Source organism: Rhinopithecus bieti, unplaced genomic scaffold (genome assembly GCF_001698545.2).
Source record: "Rhinopithecus bieti isolate Rb0 unplaced genomic scaffold, ASM169854v2 scaffold_48884, whole genome shotgun sequence".
Lineage (NCBI taxonomy): Eukaryota > Metazoa > Chordata > Mammalia > Primates > Cercopithecidae > Rhinopithecus > Rhinopithecus bieti.
Window position 1 is genome coordinate 244577 of NW_016819304.1, and position 22898 is coordinate 267474.

The following is a 22898-nucleotide window of genomic DNA, read 5'->3' on the forward strand; positions in this document are numbered from 1 at the left end:
GAAAGAAAGAAAGAAAGAAAGAAAAGAAAAGAAAGAAAAGAAAAGAAAGAAAAGAAAAGAAAGAGAACAAGACAGATTTTGAGGTCAGATAGGCTTTGGTTTAAATTGAGTCTCCTCTGCTTTCTTGCTTTCTAGCTCTGGAACCTGGAGTAAGTAAATACCAATTCTTTTTTTTTTTTTTTTAGACAGGCTCTAAGATAGAGACTAAGATAGAGACTGGCTCTGTCACCGAGCCTGGAGTGCAGTGGTACGAACACATCTCACTGCAGCCTCAACTTTCCAAGCTCAGGCAATCCTCCCACCTCAGCCACTCAAGTATCTGGGACCAAAGGCACATGCCACCATGCCCAGCTAAGTTGTAAAAAATTTTTGTAAAAATCGGGTCTCACTATGCTGCCCCACCTGGCTTTGAGTTCCTGGGCTTAGGCGATATTCCCGCCTCGGCCTCCAAAAGTGCTGAGATTACAGACATGAGCCACCTCACCTAAACAAAACAAAACAAAAAACAATGAGATAAGTGTGGGAGTAGGGCCTGAGGAGAGAATTTGTCTTCCTTGTGCTGTGAGCTAACTGGTGATGTTAGTGTCCTCAGGACTGTCACAGGATTATCACCAGCGAGCATGTCAGTACCAAAGGGGAGCCTCATCCTTAAACTGGAAAGGTTATTCTGACATCACTGCAAAAGAGATGCAGAAGGAGGAGGAGGAGGAGGGCAGAAAATGACCAGCGCTGTCCCAGCAATGGAGGTACAAGAGGAGAAAGGCTGGTTGGCACCAGAATACTAGAACTCCCCCTTGTCTCAGGGCCTCTACTTCTCCTTGGCTGCTCTTTATAATCAGTTTGCTCATCTCAGGGACTTGTGCTTGGTGACAGGGGTGGTTTCAGTTCTTTCCCTCTCTTCTCTGTGTCTCAGTCACTTGGCACAGTTAAGGAAGAAAGCAAACCTGGAGTGGAAAGATGGAGGATTAGGAGACATGTAGGGGGTTGGGAGAAGGTGTCTTTCTGAGCTTCTGCACCCCAAGGCACAGAGCTATTCCTTCCCTCCTTGTAATCCTCAACACACATGGTAGAGATCTCTTCTTTAGCCTTAACAACTCTGGGATGCAGTGTTTGTTTTTATTATTTTTGTTTGTTTGTTTGTTTTAATATGACACTCCTTTCTTGATGTGAATGCTCAAGAGCAGGATCTAGGTCTTATTCGTCTTCGCATCTCCAGCACCTGGCACAAGGTAGATGCTCAATCAGTGTTGAGTTAATGAGCAAATGAAATGGAAAGAGCACTGGGCAGGAAATCAGGAGATGTGAATTCTAAGCCTGGCTTTCACATCAACTAAATGTGACTTTGGGAAAGTGACTTAATCTTTTGGGGCTTCAGATTCCCCCTCTGTGAAATAAGATGATTGGGCATGAGCATCTTTGAGGTCCCTTTTGTTCTGCTGCTCTGTGAACCTGTGATTCCCCTCAGATGTTCTCATTTTGCTCCGGTACCATCCGACTGTATAGTGTTCAGATTTAAACGTATATTTTGGTAAATAAAAAATTATCATGTAAAATCCCTGACTTGAAAAGAATCAGAATACAATAAATACTGAAGTTATTGTGGGTGTATTTTGCCCTCTGAAGAATCTGAAAGCAGGATTCAGGATTGTCAGAACCTCGGGACTGTCATTTAGACACAGCAGAACTTTTGGTAATAATGGGAAAATTTTAGAATCTGTGCTCTCTGAGATAGTACCTGCTAGCCACATGAGGCTATTGAGCACTTGAAATGTGCCTAGTGTGACTGAACTGAATATTTTTGTGTGTGTGTGTGTTTTAGTAGAGACGGCATTTTGCCATGTTGGCCAGGCTGGTCTCGAACTCCTGACCTCAAGTGATTCACCCACCTTGGCCTCCTAAAGTGCTGAGATTACAGGCATGAGCCACCACACCTGGCCTGAATTTTTTTGTTGTTGTTGGATCCAGTCTCACTCTGTCACCCAGGCTGGAGTGCAGTGGCATGATCATAGCTCATTGCAGCCTTGAACCCCTGGGCTCAAATGATCCACACAGTTCAGCAGCCAGAACCACAGGCATGTACCACCATGCCCAACTTTTTTTTTTTTTTTTTGGTAGAGATAGGGTCTTGCTATGATACCCAGGCTGGTCTTGAACTCCTGGCCTCAAGTGATCCTCCCACCTTGCTTCCCAAAGTGTTGGGATTACAGGTCTCAGACACTGCACCTGGCTTGAATTTTTTATTTAATTTAATTTTGATTAACTTAAATAATCAAGCTTGGCTAGTGGCTACTGTTCTGGATAGTGCAGCTCTAGAGTGTGAGCCCCATGAGGGCAGAGATTTTGATTTTCTTTTTCTTTTTTTGAGATAGGGTCTCACTCTGTCACACAGTCTGGTGTCCAGTGGTGCGATCATGTAGCTTTGACCTCCTGGGCTCAAGAGATCTTCCCACATCAGCCTCCAGAGTAGCTGGAACCACAGATGTGCACCACCACACCTGGCTAATTTTCTTGGCTAAATAAAAGTTGGCTAATCTCAAACTCCTGGGCTCAAGTGATCCTCCCACCTCAGCCTCCCAGAGTGCTGGGATTACAGGCATGAACCACCATGCTTGGCTTTTTTTCTTTTTTGTTCACTACTAGATAATAGTGCCTAGAACCGTGCATAGTAGACACTGTACATGCTAGGCATAGTACATGCTCTTAAATTTTATCTTTCTGTAGATGCTCAGGAGTGCCTTTCAGGAGAGTGCTGGTGAAGAGAAGTCTCCATAACTGACCATTCACTGCCCCCAAGTTTTGAGTACCTACTTTCTCTTTATGATTTTTTTTTTTTTAAATGGGGTCTTGTTCTGTTGCCCAGCCTGGAGTGCAGTGGCATGATCGTAGCTCACTGCAGCCTTGAACTCTTGGGCTCAAGTGATTCCTCCACATCAGTCTCCTGAGTAGCTGGGACTATTAGCCATGCCTGGCTAATTTTTTGTTTGTAGTTTCTGTAGACCAGGGTCTTGCTATGTTGCCTATACGTTGCTGGTCTCAAATTCCTGGGCTCAAGCCATTCTCCCGCTTGGCCTCCCAAACTGCTGGGACTACAGCTGTGAGTCACCATGCCCGGCCCCTGCTTTCTTAAGGAACTTATAAGAAGCCATTCACTGACTAACTGCCAATAGGTAAAAATATTTCCAACTGTGCTGCCCTTCCTGGAATGTGACACCTTAATCATGTCCAGTGCTGGGCACCAGAAGCTAAGAGGAATAAAGAAACTTCTAAGAGGAATCAGATGCGCACAGAACTGACAAAAGGTTAGATAATTCCTACGAGGAAGAGCTAGAGAAGTTCCACTATTACAATGGTGAGGCCACTTTGAGTAAGTAAAGGGTAACGATGCAGAGGCTTTGAGTGACTCTTCTCTACCTCTGTGAAGAAGGTGGGCAAACAGGGCCCTACTGCAGTCTCCATCATTTAATTCAGGAGAGGAGGTTATTTAGGCATTGGAGGGTGGTTTTACTGTCTTCTTTCCCAGATATCTTTAACATGGAGACAATTCTCATTTGTCTGGAATAAACCTCCTGGAAACAGAGAGGTGCCCATTATGACCTTTGAAGAGAGGTCATTGGCTCCCGCATGGAGATCTGCAAGGCCAGGCGCTGCAAGCCGGGGGCAGTGGTACTGGACACCTCCCAGGGGCAGAGCACAGCTGTTGGCAAGCCCAGTCAAGAGTACACTGACAACGTTACTCTCAGAGAGAGAGAGTTCTGGGACTGGAAAGGGCCTCTAGATTATCTACTCCAAACCCCTCCATTTAAGATGAGGAAACAGGTTGGGCACGATGGCTCACGCCTGTAATCACGGCACTTTGGGAAGCCGAGGCAGGTGGATCATGATGAGGTCAGGAGATCGAGACCATCCTGGCTAACATAGTGAAACTCCATCTCTACTAAAAAAATACAAAAAATTAGCTGGGCGTGGTGGCAGGCACCTGTAGTCCCAGCTACTTGGGAGGCTGAGGCAGGAGAATGGCGTGAACCCGGGAGGTAGAGCTTGCAGTGAGCCGAGTTCGTGCCATTGCACTCCAGCCTGGGCAACAGAGCAAGACTGTCTAAAAAAAAAAAAAAAAAAAAAAAAAAAAAAAAAAAAAAAAAAAAAAAAAAAGATGAGGAAACAGACTCAGAGAGCAGACTGACTTATCAGAGCTCACCTGGCTAATTAGTGACAGGACCAGGTCTGGAACCTAGGTTTCCATACTCCTAGTTCAGTTCTTCTTTCCCTCCATAATGCTAACAAGCATTAGCAAAATAAAATGTACATAGTTTCTATTCTAGACTCTGGATGCTGGGCTGACATATCGATCAGCTGTCTTCCAAGTGTTTAATGTCCAAGACACTGAGTCTCAAAGAAACATACAGAAAGTGAACAATTAAGAGAATAAGCTCATTGCTTAATAAGAACGTGACATTGGGTACAAGTCAAAGGTAAGTGCACAGGAAACCTAGTCTGAGCAGATGACGTGGAGGACAAGACATTTCAATTTCTCGTCTCCTTTTCTTTTTTTCTGGAGTGGGGGGCAGGGGGGACAAGGCCTCACTCAGTTGCCCAGGCTGGAGTGCAGTGTCACGATCTCGGCTCGCCCCAATCTCTACCTCCCGGGTTCAAGTGATTCTCCTGCCTCAGCCGCCCAAGTAGCTGGGATTACAGGCATGCGACACTCTACTGCCAGGCTGATTTTTGTATTTATAGTAGATACGGGGTTTCACCATGTTGGCCAGGCTGGTCTCAAACTCCTGACCTCAAATGATTCACCCGCCTCAGCCTCCCAAAGTGCTGGGATTACAGGTGTAAGCCACCGCACCTGGCTTCTCACCTCCTTTTCTAACCAAAGTGTGTTTCCCAGAAAGAAACTGGAAAATCATAGGACGAGGAAATTTTATTTCCCACGAGAGAGAAGGTGTAGTAAAATGTGAGGAAAGGTAGAGAAGAAAACAATTCGAGTGACCTGAGGCACTTCTGGATCTTAACACTGAGAAATAGCAGCATCAACAGATGACAAAGGGAAACACCAGTGGGGAAACGGTGGAGACTGATAAGGCAAGTGGAGGGTACTTTTCTCTGGGCTTGAGCCAAGATTGTCACATTGGCCCAGCCAGCGCTATTGCTAGAAGGCCATGTGCCTTTTGGGGAAGAGGAATTAGGCTGTCAGTACTATAGAACAGCAGTATGGCCCATCTGGGGTGGCTTGGTAGAAGCCGGCCCCTCCAGCTATACCTCCACCAAGGCAGGAAGCCACTGGAAGTTAGCAACTAGGAAACAAGATTAGATGACTAGTTCAAAGGAGAAATGAAACGCATTCTAGGCATGTCTGATCTAGGTTGATGCAGGGGAGTCTTTCTGAGTGTGTCTCTCCCTTGGGAAGGAAATTCAAGTCTATCTGTAAGCTAGAAGTTTCCTAAAGCCTGAATTGCAGAGGTTTTGTGTTAGTCATCTTAAGGAGGCTACCTATGGTCCCCTCGTCATGCCCAATGGAGAGATCTGGCAACTGTCCATTTCCTGCCTCTTCATCTCCCTCGCAGACACTATTCAGTCAACATTATTCATTTAGCTATTTGGTCCAGCAGCCTGAGGCTGGAAGACAAATGGAAGCCATGGGTTTCTGCCTAGGAAGTACTTGATTAAAGGGTATCCTCACTGTCCCCCACTCCCGCACTTAATGTCTGCATCTGTGGGGAGTCGCAGTTAGTTCTTGACTTTGGCCAGTTGAGGCCTTCTGACTCTCAAAGAGGCTTCACTCTCTCTCTCAGCTCTTTGCTATTTTTGCCTTCGGGTCCTGTGGCTCCTACAGTGGGGAGACAGGAGCAATGGTTCGCTGCAACAACGAAGCCAAGGACGTGAGCTCCATCATCGTTGCATTCGGCTATCCCTTCAGGTGAGCAAGAATTGGTTCCAACCCAGCACATCGTCTCTCACTTGATTGGCAGGACCTGCTTGGTCTTTTCCTCCTCCAGAAACCTAAAAACCATTCGTTGTGTGCCACTCCAGATTCAAATAGAATGATAAGACTTAGATCCTTTCTGCTCTTTAGCAATTTCAGACACACTGACCAGAGCAAAACGTAAGGGAAACACAGATTGATCACTGTTATAATAATGTTCCAGTCCATGGACAACCCATGGCAGGTCACACCAGCTCATACAGAAACAGCCAATGCAGTTTGGGATGGAGGCTTACAGGAACCTTGTCAAGGTGGACAGGTCTCTCTGACCCTCAGCAGCCTCCTCTCTGCCTTGAAGGTAGGGAAGCTTATTGGTACTTACATCCTAAAGAGTTGATGTGGGATCCTCAGCCAGTACCACCAGGATACAAGTGGGCACACCTTGACAGGGAGGTAGAAGTGAACTCTTCTCTGGGTATTTGGGAGCTTAGGAAGTAGGGGGAGCTCAAATGTTCATAGGAGAATGGGGATGGGGCTCACCTTTTCAGAAATTTCTAGTATCAGCACCCAAGTTATATTAACTGTCTCATATATAATTGGCTGTGTTTTTCTCTTTAATTTGTCCACTGCCTCATTGGAAAGCCCAATAAAGCCCAAGAATGGGTGATTCCAACCTTATCTTGGCCACTCTGGGCCTGCACTTTCCAGAGGCAGAATGAAGCTGATCTGCCTAGTGGTTTGGCTACCAGAAATAGAAGAACTACATATATTGCAGTTGTGACCTAAAGGGCCCTGGAGACACTTGGGAATACATGGTCACCATGTCTGGGCAGGGTAGATGAGTGGGATGGGGGGCAGCTGAGAGGAAGGTAGAGTTTTACTGGAAATTTTGGGGAAGTTATCATTTTGACTGCAAGGTTCCTTCCAGAAACTTTCCTTCCTACATGACCCCTTTGTTGGCTCTGTAAGAGTTCCCTGCTGAGAACTAGCACAGGACTACTTCTGGGCCAGGGAGAGAGAGGATTGCTTGAGCTCAGGATGGCCTCCCCTGCCACCTGCAGGTTGCACCGGATCCAATATGAGATGCCCCTCTGTGATGAAGAGTCCAGCTCCAAGACCATGCACCTCATGGGGGACTTCTCTGCACCCGCCGAGTTCTTCGTGACCCTTGGCATCTTTTCCTTTTTCTATACTATGGCTGCCCTAGTTATCTACCTGCGCTTCCACAACCTCTACACAGAGAACAAACGCTTCCCGCTGGTGGTGAGTCAGCACAGGCCAGAAGGAATGGGGTGGAGAAACTGAGATGTTTGTGAGGGGGCTGAGGTCAGAACTGGAGCAGAGGACAAACATAGCGGCTTCCACCCCCATGGTGGAACCTCTGCCTCCATCAACCTCCCGTTGCTTGCTCCTGTTCACAGGAGGCACAACAGCACCATACACAAGCAGGCTCTGGAGTTAAGACTGCCTGGGTTCAGATCCCAGCATGGTCCCTTACTTGCTGTGTGATCTTGGACAAGTTAAATAACCTCTCTAAATTGCAGTTTCCTTAACTATAAAATGGGGATAAAATAATAACTGCCTCATAGTTTTGTGTGTGTGTATGTGAAAAAATGAGAATGCATGTATTTAGTACATAGTCTCAATAAGCATTAGTGATTATTAATATTATTCCTCTTTACTCTCTTCCTATCCCAGGGCATGCAAGGTGGAAGGGGTGCCTTAAGGGACCCTATTTGCCTCCTGCAGTCTACCACTTGTAGCTGAGCAATGGTGATCAAAGGAAAAGCTGGGAGGGAAGAGTGGGGAGTTTAGGCTCCACTTGGGATGAGTGGGTTTTGAGATGAGGCTGACCAACAGATGCCTTGGTACATTGTAGCCAGATCTTAGATGTGAGGGCATTAGCAGGGGCAGCCTGAGTGGCAGGATTCCTTTGGGGGCAGCGAACAGATACCTCAGGACCACCTGGGTTCTAGGTGTTGGGTAGGATGGAAAGAGGCAGCTATCCTGGTACCCTGGGATTGCCAGCATCATGGCAAGAGGAAAAGAAGCAAGGGAATAATGGGGCCTTTCTGAGTGTATTTCCTATCCCTCTGCTCCTCCCAGGACTTCTGTGTGACTGTCTCCTTCACCTTCTTCTGGCTGGTAGCTGCAGCTGCCTGGGGCAAGGGCCTGACTGATGTCAAGGGGGCCACACGACCATCCAGCCTGACAGCAGCCATGTCCGTATGCCATGGAGAGGAAGCAGTGTGCAGTGCCGGGGCCACGCCCTCCATGGGCCTGGCCAACATCTCCGTGGTGAGACCTGTGGCCACTGCGGGAAGCAGCACTAGCCCTGCTGCCCAGACCTGTCCCAGCTAGCAGGTCCTGAAAGGAAAGAGAGGGTGTCCAAGAGCTGGTGTTCCCTGCCTCTGGAGCTGGTGCCCTCACTGCACTTCATGCTGGCTGCTGGCTCCTGGCTGACCCTGAGAGGACATTTTGGGATGAGGGGAACCCGAGAGCCACTTAGCCTTCTGTTCTTTCCTCCTTCCGCACTCTGCCTCCATCCAATTCCCTTCTCGTATCCCCACCTCTAGGCATACTCTCTGTGATGTCTCCCCGCCTCCTGCCTGTTCTACACAATGTGTGTGAGCACATAAAGGGGAGCCTGGGGCTGTGGCTGAGCTTGAAGCTGGGAGCAGACCCAGCATGAGTGGGAAGGAGCTTACTGTCACTCAGCTCTCAGCCTGGAAAGGGGCTTTGGAGCAGTGGTGGATCAGCTGGATGCATATAGATTTGGCCATCCCAGTTGTTAGAATGTTGAAATATGTCCATATCCATTGGTAAAGATTTGAGGTCTTGAGCTTCTCAAATGCTGCCTGTCATCCCAGCCACCTCAGCCTTGCTCTGAAAATGACTTGTTCCCACAGCTGAAATGTTTAATGGCTGGCACACCAGGAACACACTTCTGGAACTTGCTGGAACCCTGCTGAAGGTTTCCCCCACCCAAATTTTGTTGTAAAAATGTTCACAGATACAACAAAGTTGAAAAAATTTTACAGTGGACACCCACACACTCACCACCTAGACTGTGCCATTAACTTTTTACTAGACTTGCTTTATCACATATTTATTCACTTCTTCATCCACCAGTCCGTCTTGTTTTTAGTGCATTTCAAAGATTTGAGACATCAGTACACTTCCCTCTAAGTGCTTCCTGCTGTGAGGTTTTAAAAATATTTTGAATAACTATTTGAATATAACCCTGGCTGGGTGCCTGATCATAGGGAAGGAGCACCTTGGACAGCTCCTGCCACACCTACCTGGCAGAAGGTGCTCCAAACAGGGCCTCACGTGTGCTGTGGGAGGCACCACAGGGCTGACTCTTGGCTCCTTGCTACACTTTGCACAATGCTCCTCTAAAGGGCCAGATTCTGCTAGTGACTGAGCTACATCTTGGGTGCATGCTGTGGACAGAATTAGACACTTTCACCTGGGATTCCCTAAACAGGTGATGGGCCTGAGCCCTGCCTCTATACCAAGCTCTCTGTCTTAATTTAGTCTTTTTGGCCCTCTGTGCTTCTTCCCTGCACAACCCCCCACCCCCACTGCAATAGGAACTCCCCTCCCTGTTCCCACAATGACCCCCTGACTATTCTCACAAATTCCCTTGATGTCTTTGCAGCTCTTCGGCTTTATCAACTTCTTCCTGTGGGCCGGGAACTGTTGGTTTGTGTTCAAGGAGACCCCGTGGCATGGACAGGGCCAGGGCCAGGGCCAGGACCAGGACCAGGGCCAGGGTCCCAGCCAGGAGAGCGCAGCTGAGCAGGGAGCAGTGGAGAAACAGTAAGCAGCCACCGACCCGGCTACTCCCGAACTGGACAGCACCTCTTCAACCACCTCCGGCTTCCAAGACCTTTCTCTTCCTCCTCCTCCAATTCCCCTCCCCCATCATTCTGGTCTTTGAGCTTTGAGACGATGGGCAGGCATCAGCTGTTGGAAACCTGGGCAGCCCTCCCAGTGGCTTCCTATCCTCCTCCTTGCTGGAGCCGTGAATGGCAGGACCTCAGTGCTTCTTGTCCAGTGCCTGGACCCAGGCATCTTACTTCGGGTGTTACTTGTACCCTTACAGTCTCTGAGAACCAGCTTCTGCTGCAGGTGAGGGTTGGGGGCAGGAAACCAGTACCCTGAGACTGGTTCCTAGCAGCCACCTTTCTGTCAACCTGTCCAGCTTCAACAATATTAGGGGGAAGGGAAATCAGCTAGTAGCCTTCCCTTCTGGTCCCTTGTGTGGAAGCCCCAACAGTGGTTTGATGACCCCTCCTCAGTGGCTGCCATCTAGTCCCTGTGTCTGATCAGTCAGTCCACGACTCAGTGTGCCTTCCACTGTCTTCTCTGGCCTCTGCCTGCCCACAGAGTCCACCATGTGTGAACCAGAGAGGTTCACCAGCCTAGAAAACAGCCCTTCAGAGGGTCCTAATGAGGCCTGGACTCAGCTGGGAGCAGGATAAATTTCAACTGAATTGCAGATTCAAGAAAGTAAAGCCAGTAAACTTGCCGGCAGAATCAACTTCTTCTATCCCCTCAATCCTCCCACCCACCAGGCTGGGGCACTTTCCACCCAACACTCTAAACTCTGCTTTAGAAATGCCCTGTCTTCCTCCCTGTCCACCTTCTTGGTCTCACATTTGGGACTCAAAAATGTGGAGTCTAGGACCTGCCCCCTAATCCCCTTACTTCTCTGTCCATCTCCCTTCCCCAGCCTTGTGCATCTGAGGCATTTGAGATCCTTTTTGAAGTCTGTCCAGCCCTTCCTTTTATTCCTGTGGGGCCAGATAAGGGCTTAGGAAGGGCCAAAGGACCATCATGAGGCTAAGTTGCACCAGAGCCCCAGGATGGATGGGCCCATTTTTTCCTTATTCCCTGCTCAGTTTTCCCCCTGCTCCTTCTCTAGTCCTTCTTTCATATTTCTCCTTCTCATCTTGAAAACAGGATGTTCCCACTCCCCTTGCCCTCCCATTTCTCCCCTGTGTCCTTATTTCTCCGTCTCTATCCCCTCCCAAGTCCAGGGCAGGCCGATGCTATTGGTGCTTCTTCACTTTGGGACCCAGTTCCATATTTGTCTTTAGTGTATATCCTCTTCCTGATACCTCCTTCAGTCCCTCTCTGGGCCCCAAGGCTGAGAATCAGTGCTAACTGGGTAAGGATCATTTGCTTTCTACCCAGCTCAATCTGCCCTGGCCATAGGGCTTCCCAGGGAAGGAAGAAGAGGGAAGAACCCAACCACTTTCCAGTCCAGTGCCAACTGGCCCACCAAGCATCCCAAAGGTGAATGTGCCCTGTGCCAATCTCTCCTCAGGACTGAGTCAACCCCCTTCAACCTCCTCACCTCTCTAAACACCATCCATAGTAACATGTGCATTACTGGGGTACCCAGGAGTCAGGACTTTTGACTTCAGGTCAGTCATTTTCTCCTGATGGGGAAAAGGTAAGATTTACATCCCCAAAGGCTCAAGTCCCTCAGTGAAAGAATTAGTTTTTGTTTGTTTGTTTAAGATTTTGGGGAAGAGCTCTGAGGAGGAAAGAAAGGAGATGGAGTGAGAGGGTTTCTAAGTCTGAAACTCTTTCCGTCATGAGCTGTCCCCAGGTTACTCAAGGATAAGAGGGGACAGTTTTGCCTACAGCTCCAGAGACACCGAGAACAAAGGGGCGACCTTCATTTTTCTTCAAGCTGGCCTCTGTGGGGGTCTGTGAGCAGCTTCTACTGGATCTTTGTTTGGATTCTGTGTCTGTATTTATAATTTATTTGAAATGTGCTGGGTAGTGTTCTCATTTGGGGGCTGAAGTTAGCAACTGGGCCTTCAGCTAGGGAAAGCAGTTGCGGGCGGGGGGTGGGGGGAGATTATATTCACTCCTGCCAAGGACTCCCAGCCCAGAACTCTCTTTAGAGCAAGGAAGGCTCATTCTCTTTCTTCTCAGGGGGCTCTCTTGTTCTCCGTCAGGAGAGCCTTGATTTAGGCTATGGCCTCACTCTCCATGGCCACCCTAAGAGGAAAGGCTACTTCACCTCATTACCTCCGGAGGGCTGGGCGGGGCCAAGTGCCTCATCGGACTCATGTTCTCTCCAGCCAGGGCTGGCATCGCTGTTTTGCAAAGTGGGGCCTGAAGTAGAAGATGTCTGGTTTCTCCAGCTGCTGTAGGAGGCTAATGGGCAGGGCACTTGCCCTTTGTCCCACTAGATTCTAACCCAGCGCCAGGGTGCCCACCTAGGACCTTTCCTGGACATGAGTTTCCTTCACTCTCATGGCCATCAGTCTCCTACTTCTGGGATTGCAGATCAGGGGTGGTGGGAGAATGTTGCATGTTGTTTTCTGGTGCCTGTTATTATACATTTGAATAAACAGTGCTGCAAGTACTTGCCAGGAAGGATCTGAGACTGGAGTCCTTCTGGGGATTTATTTTTTCTTCCTCTTCCCTGTTTTAAGTTCTTGGTCAAATATCAGGACTTTCACCAAGGTGCTTTCCACTCTGTATCCCAAGCAACAAAGTCATACTCTGTTGCTTGGGGTGCAGAGAGGAGAGCAGTTATTTCTAGCAGGCTCTCATCTAGTGACATCTCCTCTTTTGGTGGCACCCAATTAGACCAAAGTAACTGGGACTCATTAGCAATTCTGGAGCAAACTCAAAAGGTGAGAGATAGTGGCTTCCACAAAGCTGTTTCCATTTGCTCTCCTACCATCTGTGACCCAAACACGCTTCCTGTCAGGAGTTAAGGGCCATATGCTTCACTTTCTTAACTATCAGCTTCTTGTTGAACAAACTTGCACCTCTATCCCCCTTCAGAGACTCACACACTACATTTACATCCCCTAGAAAAATACACTTGGGTACAACTGAACATTTAATTTTTAGCAGATTCCTGGATGCCCTCGGGATCATCTGTGGGTCTCAGGTTGAGATTCCCTGCCCTCAGAGATTATTCTTGAAGTACTTATATCATCCCTGGATGAAAAGAAGAAAATCTAAGGTCTTGCTCCCAAACTTGGTCCTTTTCCCCTTAGCTAAAGGACCAAGAGTAGGGGGTGAGGTGTGAGACGTTGAGGAGGAAAAAGGATTAGTATTTCTTTTTTAATGTGATGGGGGGTTGGGGTGGGAAATGGAGGAGGCAGACTTTTGTCTCTTGATTGTGTGAGGGTGGGAAGAAATGTTATCAGCTGAGAAGATGAAATAAATGGATGATTAAGGTACTTTCCAGACCTTAGCAAGGAAGATGACAGCTCTGATGAGAAATCTCCCTATGCCGAGGCTTCAGAAGCAGCCCTTCCAGCAGAGAAAGTATTCATTAGAAAAAGAAGGCAAAGTGATGGATGGAGTCAGGGTCCAGCCAGGGTTTGGGAAGAGGCGGTACAGGGAATCGATCGCAGTTCTCAGGAGAAGAGAGAGGGATCAGCAGAGATGCTGCAAACACCAGCCGCCTCGGGGCCACCCCAGTTCCAGGGCTGGCTCTGGCTCGGAGACAGCCTTCTGTCATCGTGACAGGTGATTTTGGTCAGCTTGGCTAGGTCCTCTCAAACCCAGACAACGCCACTCCAACCCTCTGCTGTGCATCAGGGCAGTGTGGGTTTCCCACAGAGGAGGCACGACACGGGAGCCGAGGCCCTCCCCCACACCACCCCGGTGTCCTTCAGCACATCCTACAGACTCCCTCCCCTTGCCCTTCTGATTCACAGCGCCCACCTCCCTGCACCTACCCTATTCGATCTACAGGGGAGCGGAGTCGCTTCGTGGCCGCCAGCCCGGGAAGGGGCGCCAGCCAGCTGGCGGACGCACGGCTTAGAGGGGTGTCTGGGCAGAGAGAGGTTTGAGGCTGGGGAGAGGTGCAGTGAGCTTGGGAGAGTGGACTGGTAGCACAAATAATGTGTGCATAAGGATTAGAAGAGGAGATCCTGGAGCTTTGGTCTTCTTTTTTCCCCCTGCAATTGTGCATTTCGGAGGGACTCTTGCTGCAAGCTCGGTAGGCAATAGCATCTGCTCCAAGACTACACTTCCCAGAAAGCTGTGCGGGAGGGAGAGGGGCCGGGAACAGGCAACCTGTGCTGCGCTTGCGCAAAGACTGAGCTGGAAAGGCAGGTGGGGGGGAAAGGGGAGGCGTGCCCGCCCGCGACGCGGGCGAGGGGAGGGGGCGCGCGGCGGCGGCGCCAGGCGGCGCCCGCGTCGGGCGGTGAGGCAGGTGCGGTGAACGCGTCGGCGGCAGCAAATGCTGCTCGGGACGCGGGCGGGGTGCCTAGTCCGATGACTCGGCGGGCTCGTGGGTGGAGCGGGCCGACCTGCCCGCGACTGACGGTGAGTGAAGCCATCCTAAAGTCCGGGGACCCCATCACTATCTCCCCTCCCCCCTTCCGGGCCCCCGCCAGCTGAGGGGAGCCGCCGACTGGAGCCGCCGTCCGGCTCCCCGGCCCCCCAAACAAAGGACCCGCCGGGTCCTAGTGCCCGCCCGCTCCGTCACCTTCGCGCCTCCGGGTCCTAGCGCCGGCTCACCGCTCGGAGCCCACCCTGCCCATCTCTGCCTCTGCCAGTCCCCAATACCTGCCCCCGACATAGGCTTGCCTTTATCTTTCTCCTTGCCTGCTGCCCCCCAGCTCGCGCCCCTCCTGCACCTGCCTCCGGCTTTCCCTGTCCGCAACAGTCTTCTCCACGTGTTTCCCACGCACCCCACTTCTGTGCCCCCTTCCTCACCCTCCTTGTTCCTTCGCCTTTTGCCCCACACGTCCTACTCCTTTTCGGCATTTGCCTGCAGCTGCAGTGCTTTTAGACCCCCGCCCCCTCCGCGTTAGTTCGTCCGTCCATCCATCTATCCTCCCTCCCTCCATCCTTCGGTCCATCCATCCATGCCTCCAACCCACTGTCCTTTCCCAGGCCTCTTGCCCTGCCTCTTGGCTCTCTCCTCTGACTCCCACCTTCTCTAGGCCCCTGAGTGTCTTAGTGAGCGGGCCTACAGCCCCTTCTTCTGATCTTTGTCTTCTGGGCCCCAGGGAGCACCTCGTGGCCTTTCGGGGTGACAGCAGGCATCACGCCCCTGAAGAAGTTTGCAAGTGAGAAGAGGTGGAGGAGGAGACTGCATGGAGGGGTCTCTAATGACACTTGTTCTCCTCTGAGACATCCGACTCCCAGTTTCGTTCTGTCCATCATTCCCCGCACTTGCATTTCACGGACTTAAGAGTGGGAGCTGCCCCTTGTCTCTTGCGTGCCTAACCCACCACCCCTCATAATCTGGATATTATATAAGATTGTCAACAATCTTCTCATCCTAGAAAGGAGCATATCTGTTAATGGGCATCAGAGATCAGACCTAAGCGGGAGCCCAGGCCACCCTGGGACTGCCCCATGCTGGGTGGGCAAGGATGGGGCCATTGTCAGGGTCTGGGTGCATTGAGAACCGGAAATGGAGTCAGACGGGTTTGGTGACTCAGAATTGATTTTTTTTTTTTTTCCAAGGGACAGGGAGGGGCGTAGAGGAGGGAGGGGGGAGGAGAGAGGTAGGGGATGGGGAAAAGCTGCTTTGCACAGCTAAGATGTTTTTGTCATTAACCCAGAAACTGAGGTACAAGGGCAACCCCTGCCCAAAGCCCCTCTAAGAAGGGGAGGGACTTGCATAGCTGACCAAGGAGACTTTGAAGATGCTCAAGGACCAAAGACAGCAGTTTTTCTGCTCTGTGACCATCCTATCAGTGCAGGACCTGAGAAGCTGGGTGTAACTTTGACAATGCTATGGTAACCCAGGTGGAGCAAAATTGAATTCATGGGGGTGGGGACCTGGGAGAGTATCTATTTGAGATGCCACATAGTAGCAGAAAGGACCCATCTGAGAAATCTCAAGAAGAGACTCAGGGATAGAAAACTTCGTTAAGGACTGTTTCCCCCTTAAATGGGGAAGCAGGCCCAGAAAAGAGATGATATTTACCCAGTCACCCAACTAGTTAGCAGTGGAGCCCTGAACTGCACCTTGAGGTGCAACCCACCTATAAGAAAGGCGGATGGATTCTTCTTAGTGGGACCGTCTTAGTCCAGATGTAGCAGGTGAAGGAAGATGGGCATCTGAGAATGACCCACTGAAAGGTTCCCCAAGTGGTCCTCACACCAAGAGCTTGTCATGGAGTGTGGGCTTCATACTGTTGAGCTGCAGGCCCTGCTTGGGGCTTCTGGGAAGAACAGTCTCTGGTAAGGGGAGGCTGGAGACTCCCTAAAACTGGCCCTGAACCTTCTGAGCTGTGTTTCTCCTCTAGGGGCTGAGCTGGAGGAGAGTAGCAAAAACATGAAGAAGTTGGATGCCATGACCCTCATTAAAGAAGGTGGGAGTCGACACACATTAGGGCTGGGACCCAGGGCAGACAGGACCACGCTCCACTTTTCCACTACACTACAGAAGGAGGTGGCTGCTTGAAGCAGCTGTCTGGGGACCCTCATTTTGATAGGTCTGAGTCGGCCGGTTGCTCTGGCTCCTGTGACCTGCTGTTGGAGATCCTAATCATAGGTGATTGCCCACTCACCTGAAAGCGCATACCCTTTGGAACTGCTTAGATTGAACTCTAGAAGCTGGGAGCATTCAGCATGGAGCTTGTTATGTCAGCGGGGAGGTGAAGTGTCTTCTGAGTGGTGGGATGGGAGTGTTCTCCGATCTTCCAGGGAAACCCTGGGATCCTCAGCCCCAGTGACATGGGCTTCTGTCATTGCAGACATGTCCATCTTCGGGCACTGCCCTGCCCATGATGACTTCTATTTGGTTGTGTGTAACCACTGCAGCCAAGTGGTGAAGCCTCAAGCTTTCCAGAAGCACTGCGGTGAGGGGAGCCCTAGGGAGGAGATAAAGGGACAGGGGAATGTGGAGCATGGAACTCTGAGGACGGGGTCAGTAAGGAGGTCTTGTGGGGTAATGGAGGGTGGTGTTGAGGATAGGAAGGTCCTGGGGGTGGCTTCAGAGCATTGTGGGGAGTCGGATTACTGTTTGAACAAAATTCTAGCATCCAGTGGAGTTAAGGGAGGAGTTAAGAAGTTCAGGAATCTAGGTCTTGAATTTTGAGTCTTAAAGGCTCAGATTCAAATGGGAAGGAGGCATGTTTACAATCTAATTTATGGAAACTCAGATTCTCTCATGTGAGTCTATGGACAGGGTTAGGTTGGGGAAGGAAGTGGTGATACCACTCACCTCGATTATTCTTTCCACCTCCTGGTGACAGAAAGAAGACATGGGCCCCTCAGCAAGCTTTATGCCCGGGCCCCACCCCCACCTCCAGCCCCTGCCAGCTCTCAGAAATGCCATGTAGTGAATGGGCAGGGCCCAGCTTGTAGGGCACCAGGTTCCACGAAAACCTCCTCCAGGGAGAAGGGCCAGGGGTCCCGGAGCCGCAGCCACCAGCCTCCTGAGAAGACCCAGAAGGACAACCTCTGGTAAGGAGAGGCTGGCTAAGACTGGCCCTGACCCTGACGCATGGATGGGTTGACATCAATACAGGCAGCCCTGGGTCGAGGCGTACTCCTCACAGCAGGAGGCAGCCGCCCTGTCTGCAGCTTCCTTCCATATATTCCAGGGAAGATGGGGTCTCCTCTTCCCGTGTTTCACACCCCTGCTGGAGCCCACCGAAATTCCAGGGCTGGGAAAGAGATGGCTCTGGGCTAGAGTCCAGGCCCCAGGCCTCCCCTCCCCTCCCCTCCCCAGCCAACCCCTCTCTCTATATGTAGCCTTTTCGTGCCTGTGGTGAATCTGGAGAAGATGTCCAGTCTCCCGAAGCCTGATGGACATGGAATCAGGGTGGCCCCACCCTCTGCTTTTCTCAGTCAGCCAGGGGGTCTCACCAAGGACTCCCCTGGAAAACCTCCCATGGCTGCCCCTTCTAAAGAACCTCCTGGCAGAGAGAACATGGAGATCATCCCCAGTGAGGGGTCCAGTCACTGGGCTGAAGGCACCCCTCCTGAAAAGGAGCCCAGTGGGACCAGGCTGCCCCCTAAAACCCACCGGAAGATGGCTCGTGAGTAGTTGTGGTCTTGGGGGTCCAGAATGTAGAGTGGGGACTCCTTTGGGCTGCTTTGTCCTTGGGCCAGATGAGGAGGAGGTCAGGTTTATGGACCTGGCCATCACAGGTTATAGGGTACAGGAGCCCTGTCACCTCTTGACCTGCTTGCTTCCCGGGAAGCTTCTCCATCCTGTGTCTCCTGATCAAGACTGAGGGAGCCCATGCCCAGGAGACGAAGTTCTTTCTCTCTTTTCTCACCTAGATCCAGGGCACATCTCACAGCTGGCTTCTCTGGCATCCCAGATTCCCATGGCTGCTTTTGTTTCTTGATATGTGTTGCCCTGCTTTGGGCTTGAAGTCCCAAAAGATGCATCCGAGATTGGGATAGGGATGGTTCTCACACCCAGCAAAGAGATGTTGATGCCCAGAGTTTCTCTGGAAGGTAGAGCCCCAGGCCGAGGGCTATAGGCTCTTCTGCTTTAGTACCAGTTCTTCTCAGGCCCTTGGCAGGAAGCAGCCAGATCCTCCTGTGAACTCCTGGAAATGGTCTTGAGGTTCATTGGAACTGCTTTCCCCACAGGGAAGGAGTGCGACCTCAACAGGCAGTGTGGGGTAATAAATCCAGAGACCAAAAAGATCTGTACCCGCCTGTTGACCTGCAAGGTAACCCCCTTCCCACTGCACATGAGGGTGGACAGCACAGGGCTTGCCCACTCCTTCCCTGGGCAAGGAGAGGAATGTTGATGTTACTGAAGATGCAGCTTAAGGGAAGGCGGTTAGGCCCACCCAAGGGAAGGGGAGATGGGGATGCCCTTCCTGGGCAGAAGGTGGGAACAGTGGGGAGGAGGGAGTTTCCAGATTCCTCCATCCCAAAGGAGAGTTTTGGCCCCATGGGGGAGTGAAACAAAGACACATGCACATAGCTGCAAATATGCCCACATCTCTCCCTACCCCCAAGCTTGCCCAGGCCAAAGCACCCTGCCGTCCCTCACCCCTGCTCAGTTCATACCTACTCCCCAGCTTTCCACCCTGCTGTATTCCAGATCCACTCAGTACACCAGCGCCGGGAAGTCCAGGGCCGGGCCAAGGACTTTGACGTGCTGGTGGCAGAGCTGAAGGCCAACTCCCGCAAAGGAGAGTCTCCCAAGGAGAAGAGCCCAGGGCGCAAGGAGCAAGTTCTCGAGCGCCCCTCCCAGGAGCTCCCCTCTTCAGTCCAGGTTGTGGCAGCGGTGGCTGCTCCCAGCAGCACCTTCTCTGTTCGTGCCAAGCAGACTTACCCATACTGTGCACTGCCCAGGTAAGTCTAGAATCCAACCCCTACCTCACCTGGGGGTATTTGGCCCCTAAGCCATCAGGGGCCCCTGGAAACAGGCTCAGGGAGTGTCCTGGAAGATGCACTCATTCAGCCCTGAGTGTGAGGGTATTCCTGGGGCTCCTGACAGTGGTGTGGAAGCAGGAGACTCCCCTGTTCCCAACCAAGCATACCACAGCACCCCAGCCCCTCGGCAGCGTGCCAGATCCAACACTTGGGATGTGAACATTTTCCGAGCTGCCTCCAACAGGCCGAAACTTGTCACTGGGGAGCCGAAAGGCGGAAAGGGTCACAGTCCCGGGCAAGGCAGCCCTATGTGTATTCACTCACTTGCCCCTTCGTGTGCAGAGGCTACGCCGGACCCCAGGGAGAGCCTGACTTGCTGAAGGAGACATACATGCATCTCTGCCTGTCACACAAGGGTCAGACACGAAACACAGGCTCAGCTCACAGACAGGCTCACAGGAATATGTAATGCAAGAAGGGGGTTGAGCGAGTTGACTGGGTTGACCAGAGCTGGGTACAGTTTAATTGCAAAGATTTTCTGGAGGAGGTGGATCTGCAGCAGATTATCCCCTGAGGAGGAAGGGGCTGGGAGGTGAAGGGGCTGAGGAGAGAATCCCTTGGGAGTGGTCTCTCTGTCTTTTACTCTGTGAGCTCTGTTGTTCCCTCCTGTCTTTCCCTTCCTTCTGTCCTCTTTTGATTGCCCTGCAGGGTGTCTGCACCAGTGCCCTGTTCTTTGAGCTTGGTGGGTTCAAGGATGCCCCTACTCTGACCCCACAATAGTCACATTCCCCTCGCATCTCTTTTGGCCCTTACAGGTCCCAGGCCTCCTCCGAGAGTGAATTGGATGATGAAGGCCCCTGTGGTGGTGATGGGGACCCAGGCCTGTTCCCCTTCCCCATGCCCCGGGGTGGGGCCCAGGCATCCAGCGAGGAGAGTGAGGAGGAGGGGACATCTGACGACCTCCACCTACCCCCTGACTGCCATTATGCAACCCGGCCCCCACGGCCACAGGCAGTAAGGACCTGGGACACGGGCCTAGGGAGGGGGTGGCCGAGCACTCCTGGCCCACAATACGGGGAAAAGAGGCCAGATCCTGTGTGCAGATGCCCTCTGTGCACCCCAGACCCTGCCAACCGTGCACCGTCCTTCTGCCTTTAGTTCTGCACCTTTGGGAGCCGACTGGTGAGCCCAGGATGCTATGTGTTTAGCCGCCGGCTGGACCGGTTCTGCTCAGCACTCAGCTCCATGCTGGAACGGCACCTCAGCTCACACATGTGGAAGTAAGTCTCTTGGGCCCAGAATGGAAGTTCTAGAATGGAAATTCCCAGGCTCCAGACATACCTGGACTTCAGAAGCCCTGATCTTTCCTGTATACCCATAGGTGTGCCTTGGCTGTTTGCCAGCAGAACCCCAGATAGGGAGTGGCATGAAAAGGAGGTGGGAAAACTTGGCAACCTAGAGCTTGGCTAAGGCAGGGCCAAGCCTTGACCTCTTAAGGTGGTCTGGTGTTGAATCTAGACTCTCATCCATCACTTTCAGTACCTTTTGGGTAACTAGGGATAGGGGATGCCCAAACCAAGATTTAAAATGAAGTTCCTAGTGGGCTACCTCCTAGTTCATATGTACTAGTTAATTCCTCTCCACAGGCACACCCGTGTCTTCTTCCTAACCCTCAGTTCCAGCATCTTCCAGCAGATGGCAGCAACCCTGGGGCTCTGCTGGCCGTTTCTAGGTGGGGCAGAGAGACTCGAGTGTGTCTTGTGTTGGGGGAAGCTCTCTTGTTTGCTTGGCAGTCACAGTGGGGCTTTCTTTTTGCTGCAGGAAGATCCCACCAGCAGCTGAACCTCCAGCTCACCTTGTCAACTCCCCGTTATCTGCTCCCCTGAGCCCATCCTCTACAGGCACCTGCCCCCGCCTTCCAGGTCCACCCCCGAGACCTGCCTGCCCAGCCTCCACGCCCCCCACCAAGGACAGCCTTGTCCCCAGCTACCCTGCAGGCTCCCCCAGTGTGGCGGCTGCCTGTAGCCAGGCAGAGTGCATGGGCGGGAGCCAGGCTATCACCTCACCACTGCCTGCCAACACGCCATCCCCGTCCTTCAGCAAGCTGCCGCCTTCCAAGGCCAGCAAGTCATCCAAAGGCAAGGATGGGGTGGAGGTGGAGGCCCCTTCTCGAAAGCGGAAGTTATCCCCTGGCCCCACCACTCTTAAACGGACCTGCATCCTGGAGCCCACTGGAAAAGGCAAACCCTCTGGCTGTCGGGGCCTCTCGGCCAAAACTAAAACAGCCCTGAGCATGGGGCTTAACGGGACAATGGGGCCAAGAGTGAAGCGGGCAGGGCCCCTGGACTGTCGTGGTTCCCCTCATCAGCTCCCTACACCAGTCAAGGCTTCTCAGCTGGAGAACCGGGGAGCAGCTGGACATCCAGCCAAGGCCCTGCCAACCAACTGCCTCTCTGAGGAGGAGGTGGCCAAGAAGCGGAAAAACCTGGCCACATACTGCCGGCCAGTGAAGGCCAAGCACTGTCAGGCTGGTGCCCCTGCTGATGTGGCCTGCTCTGTGCGCCGCAAGAAGCCAGGCCCGGCCCTGGCCTTTGAGGAGAAGTGCTCTACACTGAAGGTACCAGCCAGCCTCCCTGAAGATTGATGAGGGTGGGGCATACGGGGGGTACCTGATACAGAGAAGATGCTACATTGGTGTTTGTGCAGGGAAAGGGAGGAAGGGGAAGTTGAGAGAGAGTTCCTGGACTGTTTTCTTTAGGAAGAGGTAGGTCAGTTCTTAGCAAAGTGACTCCAGCTTTTGCCTGGTGAACCTTCCCCTATCCCTAACCCTTTCCCTTGGGCTGAGGAGTTGCGGCACCCCTCCACCCCTGCTTTTGCTGTAATTGAAGGGCTACTTCTTTCTGAATTGGCTGTGACCCTCATTCCAGGTACTGGAGCTACCTCTGTTCCCTGAAGGAAAGGGAGTTTGAGTCCCTGGGTCACAGCATAACATGCCGAGCAGCAAGGTGGGTGGGCTGGCCTCACTGGATTTTCCTCTGGGCATCAGGGCCTCAGAGGGCAGGCACACAACCCCATGTCCACTTATGCACATGTGCCCACCTCCAGGTGTGCAGGTGACAGGCAAGTTCTCCAGGGTTTCCAGTAAAGCCCGCAGCCAGTTTTATTTGCCTCTTCTGGTGGGAGCCCTGGTGTAGTGTGCCATGTGCTCTCCATATGATCTCTGCCAGGAGGTGGGATGGGGGTGCTCTCCTGGGTTAGATGTGGGCCTAATCATAAACCCTGTGTATTCTCCAGCTTCACTACCCAGGCTGCCCCTGGTGAGCTGGCGTTCATCTTCCCCCTTGCTCAGTTCTACTCACCAGGCCAGCAGAAGGAAATCAAGCTTTAGCCCTTGTAGTCCACACAGTTCACTGGGTAGGACAGCTGGTAGGCCCCCACCCTGACCCTTTCTCTTGCCTCTTGTCTTCCTACAGTCAAAAACCCATTAACGAGAAAGTGCCTGCCCACTGCAACGGAGCCGCCAGCACCTCCTCCCCTCCAGATCCGGGCCCCAGGCTGCTGCCGCTTTTTATAACTTTATATTATTTTTTTTAAGAAAAAAAGCTCTTTAAAATACCTCAAGACTGTCTCCCTGTTCTGTTGCTGCTATGAAAATATAAAAACAGAAACA

At 51.8% G+C, this 22898-nt stretch overlaps 2 protein-coding genes across 2 annotated transcripts in view; both read left to right on the forward strand.

The window, feature by feature from the left end:
- The window catches only part of SYPL2 (synaptophysin like 2), a 19176-nt gene extending 6840 nt beyond the window's left edge, over positions 1 to 12336 (forward strand). Inside the window, exons 3-6 of the mRNA XM_017858803.1 lie at positions 5793 to 5917; positions 6985 to 7186; positions 8030 to 8221; positions 9588 to 12336. Of these exons, the coding sequence (XP_017714292.1) occupies positions 5793 to 5917; positions 6985 to 7186; positions 8030 to 8221; positions 9588 to 9752 (684 nt within the window). The 3' untranslated portion in view covers positions 9753 to 12336. The remainder of the gene's footprint in view (positions 1 to 5792; positions 5918 to 6984; positions 7187 to 8029; positions 8222 to 9587) is intronic.
- On the forward strand, positions 9881 to 22843 carry ATXN7L2 (ataxin 7 like 2). Its single transcript, XM_017858765.1, has 15 exons — positions 9881 to 10060; positions 13633 to 13761; positions 14191 to 14245; positions 16186 to 16251; positions 16636 to 16740; positions 17137 to 17347; positions 17639 to 17925; positions 18491 to 18573; positions 18954 to 19207; positions 19571 to 19693; positions 20044 to 20242; positions 20387 to 20508; positions 21050 to 21845; positions 22156 to 22233; positions 22702 to 22843. The coding sequence occupies exons 1-14, from the start codon at positions 9881 to 9883 to the stop codon at positions 22195 to 22197; spliced, it is 2652 nt and encodes an 883-aa protein (XP_017714254.1). The 3' UTR covers positions 22198 to 22233; positions 22702 to 22843.
- The last annotated feature ends 55 nt before the right edge of the window (positions 22844 to 22898 follow it).

What these genes read in the sequence shown, in the direction of transcription:
- ATXN7L2 (XM_017858765.1), top strand. Translation starts at nt 9,881, where the DNA reads ATGGGCAGGCATCAGCTGTTGGAAACCTGGGCAGCCCTCCCAGTGGCT. An exon ending in ACCCAGAAGGACAACCTCTG is followed by an intron (nt 17,348 to 17,638) that starts GTAAGGAGAGGC and finishes CTCTATATGTAG; the next exon opens with CCTTTTCGTGCCTGTGGTGA. An exon ending in GGCCCCCACGGCCACAGGCA is followed by an intron (nt 20,243 to 20,386) that starts GTAAGGACCTGG and finishes TTCTGCCTTTAG; the next exon opens with TTCTGCACCTTTGGGAGCCG.